This window comes from Leuciscus leuciscus (assembly GCF_965113295.1).
Source record: "Leuciscus leuciscus genome assembly, chromosome: 13".
Classification (NCBI taxonomy): domain Eukaryota; kingdom Metazoa; phylum Chordata; class Actinopteri; order Cypriniformes; family Leuciscidae; genus Leuciscus; species Leuciscus leuciscus.
The window spans coordinates 774,864-782,363 of record NC_138737.1 but is presented as its reverse complement, the minus strand read 5'-3'; the positions used below and the strand labels follow the sequence as shown (position 1 = coordinate 782,363).

Genomic DNA, 7,500 nt, shown 5'->3' with positions numbered 1-7,500 from the left:
GTAACAATGACACCTTAAAATAAAGTGTAACCCAAAACTGTATTATTCTAATTTGAAGTGAATAAGGTTTGTATGTTATGAATGTTAAGTTTTGATGTGATTTCACACGTCATACTGATCAGGAATGTTTTAAAACGCTTGCCGTGATGATTGTGATTTAGATTATGCACGACTCGACAACATTTGAAGAACCTGAAGACTTTCACAGAGAAACGAATCCCTGTTGCTTTTATTTGTGTAGATGATTCATGTGAAACTAATATGAGCAGAACCAGCGTCTGCATTACTGTTGTGATCTTGTGTTCTGGACTTTTATGTTATTTCCTGTTTTGCGTCATGTTTTCCTTTGTTGTTTTTCTTGTTGATTAGATCCTGATTGTTGTGTCTTGTTTGCCATCATTCACCCCTTGAGAATAAAACCCCAGTGTTTCTCATGTTCTGTGTCTGCTGTTGTCCTTTGTTGAGGTTCTCAGTTCTTCTCCCTGGTTTTCTCATGTTTATTTTGGTTTACTTTGTTATTATTTTAAAGTCCCCCTGTGGTGTAAATCCAGCTTTTAATGTAGTTTATGTGTCTATGTGGTGTGTTTAATCTGCTTTAAGACAAACCATGTGTAAGTTCATAAGTCGACACCATTGCTGAGTATTTCCTCCTTAAAACTGCAGTGAACCAAAGACAGTCTCAAACACACGCTTTGAAATCGCTGGTGTTTCTGACATCACAAACTACCTTGTAACCAATCAGATCAACGTGTGATCGTCAACCAGTGGATCTCTGAGCTGAGTGAGTGAGTGGAGGCGGGGTGCATTTGCATATTCATAGACCCGCGCATACTAAATGAGGCATGGGTGTCGAGTTACATTCAAGATATTTTAATACATGAAGGAATTTCTTTCAAGGAAAACACATTGAAATATGTCATTTTGGTGATCAAAGACGAGGACTTTGGCGAATCCTGGTTTTCTTATTCTCATGAAACAATGTTGTTCTGAGGGTGGTGGTTTGCGAAGGATCTCTTTCAGTTCGGCATTGTAAAGAGTGAGACAGTGAAAGAGTGTGTTGTGTTCTATGCTAATGCGACTGAATGTCATCTCTCCTCTCCACAGAAAACTATTGTTTCTCTCCGAGCTGGAATGAGGACGAGTGACGAGCTCGGGGGAGTTTGATGCTTTCAGCTCCCAAACATCCTGAAAATACGTGACATGGAGTTCACTTCTTTATTTGCCCAGGATGAACATCTTACATTTAAATGTATATGAGAATTGCACATTTAAATCTGGTTATTTTTTTCTGTTTAATCACTCTTTGCATAAAAAAAAAAAACTTTTTTCAGAACAAATATTCCCTCCCATCTAACAGGGACCGTCACATCTCACAACTTTGAATAACGTTCTGGCAACATTCTCTAAAAAAAAGTTCTTCCTGTGACGTTAATAGAACGTTCTTTCAATGTTATCTGGCCTTTGATAGGCTAAAGCGTTAGCACAAAAACGTCATTCATGGAACGTTTTTCTAAAACAGTTTAGTTGGACGTTCGTCAAACGTTTTTTAAATGTTACTAATTGTTTCAGAACGTTCAAAGAACATTGAAAGTAATTATCATAATACTCGCAAATATTAAAATAAGTTCTTATAACGTTCTATGATAATAATCTCTAACGTTCGCATGACCAAGAAAAAAGTTTAGTTTGAAAGAAATATAAACCCTATATGTATTTTTAATTTTTTACAATTTTATAAAATGTTATATTTTATAAAAAAAAATTACGTTTTAAAATAAGAATAACTTTTTCATAACTTTTTATATAATTTTTGTTCGCTGGAAGCTCATAAAACATGTTTAATTACAGAAGAAATGTACTGTGTTTTTAAGGTTTTAGATATAAATATTGTTAATACTGCTTGTCATATAATAGGCTGTCGAAAAACATTATTACAAGTAAAACACTTCATTAGACGCATAAGAACGAAAATGCGCGTGTATGAAACTAAACGCCTCTGTGTTTCTGCTCGAGACTCACGAAAAAACATCAGTGAAAACATGACAGAAATATCACATTATTGGAGCCTCAATACTTCGGATTTGCTCTGAATATAAAGCTAATAAATGCCCTTTTTTAACATTTGAGCCCCTGCCCCTGAGGAAGTCTCTGCACGTCCCCTGTCCTCAATACTTCGGATCTGCACTGTTTCTGTTTTGCATGAACAAAAGCCGAGTGTGACTCAAAGAGCGAACAGCTGAAACTCACTCTCCTGTCAATCACGGTCACGAGTGTCGTCACGTCTGTCGGATTATAACCGGGTCCGTTACCTGGCGCGCGCCTCGTGATTCTCCATCTCCATCATCATCATCATCATGTCGGATCAGCCCTCATCTCCTCCAGCCGGGCAGAAGCCCTCGCTCCGGGCCCCGGGATCCGCTCAGAGCCGCTTCCAGGTGGATCCGGTGGACCCGGCGGACCCGGTGGCGGAGGGATCGGAGTCCAAGAGCCGGTTCCGGGTGGTGAACTTCCTCAGCCCGTCTGACGCCGCTCCTGAAGCCGGTGTGAACGGGGACACGGTGAGGAGCGAGGCGAGCCTGCACTCATCCACCGGAGGACTCAGTCATTTCTCAGACACACACTCCAGCACTTATTACCTGCGGACCTTCGGACACAACACCATCGACGCGGTGCCGAACATCGACTTCTACCGGCAGACCGAAGCTCCTCTCGGGGAGAAACTCCTGCGCCCGTCGCTGTCGGAACTACACGATGAGCTCGACAAGGTGTGTGTGATCTCCTCAGCTCGACACACACACACTTACATTAATGCACAACTGATTTACTCTATACAGTGTGGCTTTTATTTTTATTTCTCACTGTAAAAAGTGTTAATTTCACTTACTTAAAAAAATGAGTAAACCCGTTGCCTTAACATTTTTGAGTAAATAAACGTAATGCTTAATTTTAAAAAATAAGTTATAAATGTGAACTTGATAATTCCAAATTAATTCTTTTTTTATTTTATTTGATGAAGCCTAAAGTTTATTTACTTGATCGTTTTAAGGCAACGGGTTTCCACAAAAAAAAAAAAAAAAAAAAGTTAAGTCAACTGATCACTTTTTACTATTTATTGACACAGTATTACGTTTGTTTGAAATAGGAAATATATCCAACATTAAGAGTCATCACTATAGTTGAAATAAATTAAAATTGATCACATTAACATGTTTTATTTCAGGGATTTGCCAAAGCAGTATTTCACATTTTCATTTAGTACTTCATACACTAAAATTAATACAACTAAAATAAAAATGATTAAAAACTAAACATATTTTTATTAGTTAGCTTTTGTTTAAAAAGAATGACAGAAACACACATTTATTAAAACTTTTACTAAAGTAAAATGAAAACAGGAAATACAAAACATACAAAAATACAACATAAACTATAACATTATCTCAATAATTATAAAATACTACCCAGTTCATGAAACAGCAAACATGTAAAACTTAACTTACAAAAATATCTTGCCTGCAGAATTCTGATTCAGAATGAGTGTTTGGATCTGTCATATAAAACTAGAGAACTTTAATAACTCAAAACATGATAATTACTGATATTACTGAACTCTATGATTCATGCAATTTATTGTTTTTAAAGACGTGCAACAAAAACGTGGTATTAAAAACTCTCATCAGATCATATTCAGATGTTAGATATGAGTTGGGCTGATTCATGTTTCTTCTGACTCATGTGACATCAGATGACACACTCTCACACACACACACACACACACACACACACACACACACACACACACACACACACACACACACACACACACACACACACACACACACACACACACACACACACACACACACAAACAAACACTAACACACACACATACATACAAACACACACACACACACACACACACACACACACACACACACACACACACACACACACATACAAACACACACACACACACACACACACACACACACACACACACACACACACACACACACACACACACACACACACACACACACACACACACACACACACACACACACAAACAAACAAACACTAACACACATACATACAAACACACACACACACACACACACACACACACACACACACACACACACACACACACACACACACATACAAACACACACACACACACACACACACACACACACACACACACACACACTGTGCTGCTCAGACAATAGTCTCTGTCACACACCCACTCCCTGCTCCACGATCTCCCGCTGCTGCTCCGCTTGCGTCACGATGTCAGTGTGTGACTCTGTCAAAGACCCAGTGTCCCGAACATCACTGAACACACACTGCACACACACTGAACACACACACACTGAACACACACTGAACACACACTGAACACACAGAACACACACTGAACACACACACTGAACACACACACACTGAACACACACTGAACACACACACTGAACACACACACACTGAACACACACTGAACACACACACTGAACACACACACACTGAACACACACTGAACACACACTGAACACACAGAACACACACTGAACACACACACACTGAACACACACTGAACACACACACACTGAACACACACTGAACACACAGAACACACACTGAACACACACACACTGAACACACACTGAACACACACACACTGAACACACACTGAACACACAGAACACACACTGAACACACACACATTGAACACACACTGAACACACAGAACACACACTGAACACACAGGTTACACCAGTCTCTGAGGGGATGTTTGTCAATCAGGAAAACCAACTCACAAAATCAAAGTCCGTCCTTCGGATGAGACGTAAAACCGAGGTCCTGACTCTCTGTGGTCATTAATAATCCCATGGCACTTCTGGTAAAGAGTAGAGGTGTAACCCTGGTGTCCTGGACACACTCCAGCCATCGCCCCTAACCAATCATAGCCTCCTAATGATCCCCTTACACTGAACTGGCTCTATCACTCTCTCTCCTCTCTCCACCTATAGCTGGTGTGTGTGTGTGTGTGTGTGTGTGTGTGTGTGTGTGTGTGTGTGTGTGTGTGTGTGTGTGTGTGTGTGTGTGTGTGTGTGTGTGTGTGTGTGTGTGTGTGTGTGGTGAGCGCACTGGTGCCGTTATACTGTGGCTGCCGTCGCATCATCTCAGTGGATGCTGCACACTGGTGGTGTTGAGGAGAGATCTCCTGATATGATTGTAAAGCGCTCTGGGTGTACAGTAGTAGATATGAAAGCTCTATATAAATGCCTCATTCTATTCTATTCATTCTAAGTTCTCTGCCTTAAAGCAAGAAATCCTGCAGGCGAAGCGTTGTGTTTTCACACACTGCTCAGTTCTGCTCCTGTAACTCGTCCTCAGACCAGCGCAAACTCAGAAAACATCAAAAACACACTTTTAATTCTTTATTTCATTGCTTTTAATGTGTCTGTAGATTTCAATCTGTAAAGGCGGTGAAATCTCTTCAGTTTTACACACACCAAACATCCCAGTTTTATTCATATCTATACTCAAGGTTTGTTCATTTATCATTCACCTGATTTATGCAACATTTTACTCCTAAAAACATGATGAAAATGAGATTTGTCTGTTCGTTGACAGGATTTTCTGATTTATGGAGAGATAAAAAAGGGAAATCTGAAAAAAATATTTAATATGAAGACAAAATCAAACAAGAATTTTGAACCTGCTTTATCCAATGTTCAGATTTCTGTTCTGGAAATGTATGCAAATTACTGCATATTTAATTAGATAATCCCTCATTTGCATATTTGAACATAACATTTCAGAAAACGTGTAATGCAAAACAATTGTCTATAAATAAATATCTATAAGGTAAAGTTTTCACCTGTAGTGTCTCTCGTAACATTGAACATCTTCTGTGAAGTTCATTTCACTTTCTAAACCTCTGAATGTAATAATCACTGATGATATATGCTTCGGTAATACTTTATATTACAGTGTCCTAGTTACATGTACTTACCATAGTAATAACAGTAAATTATACATAATTACATGCAACTAACCCTAATCCTACCCTAACCCTATAGTAAGTACATGTAGTTCATTAATATTACTCAGTACTTAAATATATAATTACACTGTAACGACGACACCTTACAGTAAAGTGTAACCGGCTCTCCTCTACTCCTGCACTTCTCGTCCAGGTTTCTCTGTATTACTGTTGATATTTGTTATGCACTGCTTATATTGTGCCTCCATTATGATAATAAATAAACGTGTGTGTTAAATATAGTGCTGATCTGTCTGTGTGTGTGTGTGTTTGCAGGAGCCGTTTGAGGAGGGCTTTCCCAGCGGAGAAGAGCTGACGGCCGCCGAGATCCTCACGCTCAAAGAAGCGTCCGACTCTTCCAAGGGAGGAACCGTGAAGTTCGGCTGGATCAAAGGAGTCCTGGTCAGTGTGACACACACACACACACACACACACACACACACACACACACACACACACACACACACACACACACAGTCATGTACACGCACACGCACACACTCACACACACACACACACACACACACACACACACACACACACACACACACACACACACACACACACACACACAGTCATGCACACGCACACACTCACACACACACACACACACACACACACACACACACACACACACACACACACACACACACACACACACTCTCACACACACACACACACACACACAGGCGTAACGATCAGCCATTCACACTGATGGACGTTCATGATGAGTCGAGTCTCCTTCATTTATACAGCGCTTTAACAATATAGAGCGTTTCACAGCAGCTTTACAGTGATAATAGGAGATTAAAGCTGCAATATGTACGATTTTTGTAATCAAATATCCAGAAAGCACTTGCACAGTGTGATATATTTCCTACAGTTGTGTTCTTACAATATCCCAAAAGTTTCCAAAGATTTCTAAATTCAGAGAAATTCACAATTTTAAGTAACGGCTCGTCCATGTTCACTCGTCGCCTGTCACTGACGTAATATCCGCGTTATCCCTGGTTTCCGCTCGTACTGCCGTAGTAACCATGGCGACAGACGTGGACGACTGCATTACGTCTAGCGGCGTGCTCACGCTGATGTTGTTTCGTTCAGACATTATGGATCATGGCAAGCAGACTTTGGGACAGAAGGAGAACTAAAACGAGGATCAATATCAGCGTGGCGTTTTCGAGATGCCGAGAACTAGCGTCCGCGGCTAACTTCCACTCGACTGAGACGCGCAAATGTACATAAAACTAATCAATGTTATACAGCTCAACATGATGAGATGTTAGAATATGATCAGTATGTTATGCTAATGTTGATCTCGCTCACTGCTAGTCTCATACAGACAAACTAACACACAGAATAACATTATAACTTTAACACACTCAAATGCAGTTTAGTGTGATCGTGTAGAGCGAGTGAAGCAGCGCTGCGTTACCGCACACGTTTCATTCGTC

At 40.2% G+C, this 7,500-nt stretch overlaps 2 protein-coding genes across 6 annotated transcripts in view; both read left to right on the top strand.

Moving 5' to 3' along the window:
• gramd2b (GRAM domain containing 2B) overlaps positions 1-436 on the top strand; it is a 14,588-nt gene extending 14,152 nt beyond the window's left edge. For all 5 annotated transcript variants that reach the window (XM_082188906.1, XM_082188905.1, XM_082188907.1 and 2 more), the window contains exon 14: positions 1-436. This exon is cut by the window's left edge and continues 752 nt beyond it. The gene's annotated coding sequence lies outside the window, so the exon portion shown is untranslated.
• Positions 437-2,105: 1,669 nt separating this feature from the next.
• LOC309513142 (solute carrier family 12 member 2) overlaps positions 2,106-7,500 on the top strand; it is a 35,248-nt gene continuing 29,853 nt past the window's right edge. Inside the window, exons 1-2 of the mRNA XM_082188857.1 lie at positions 2,106-2,765; positions 6,323-6,448. Of these exons, the coding sequence (XP_082044983.1) occupies positions 2,355-2,765; positions 6,323-6,448 (537 nt within the window). The 5' untranslated portion in view covers positions 2,106-2,354. The remainder of the gene's footprint in view (positions 2,766-6,322; positions 6,449-7,500) is intronic.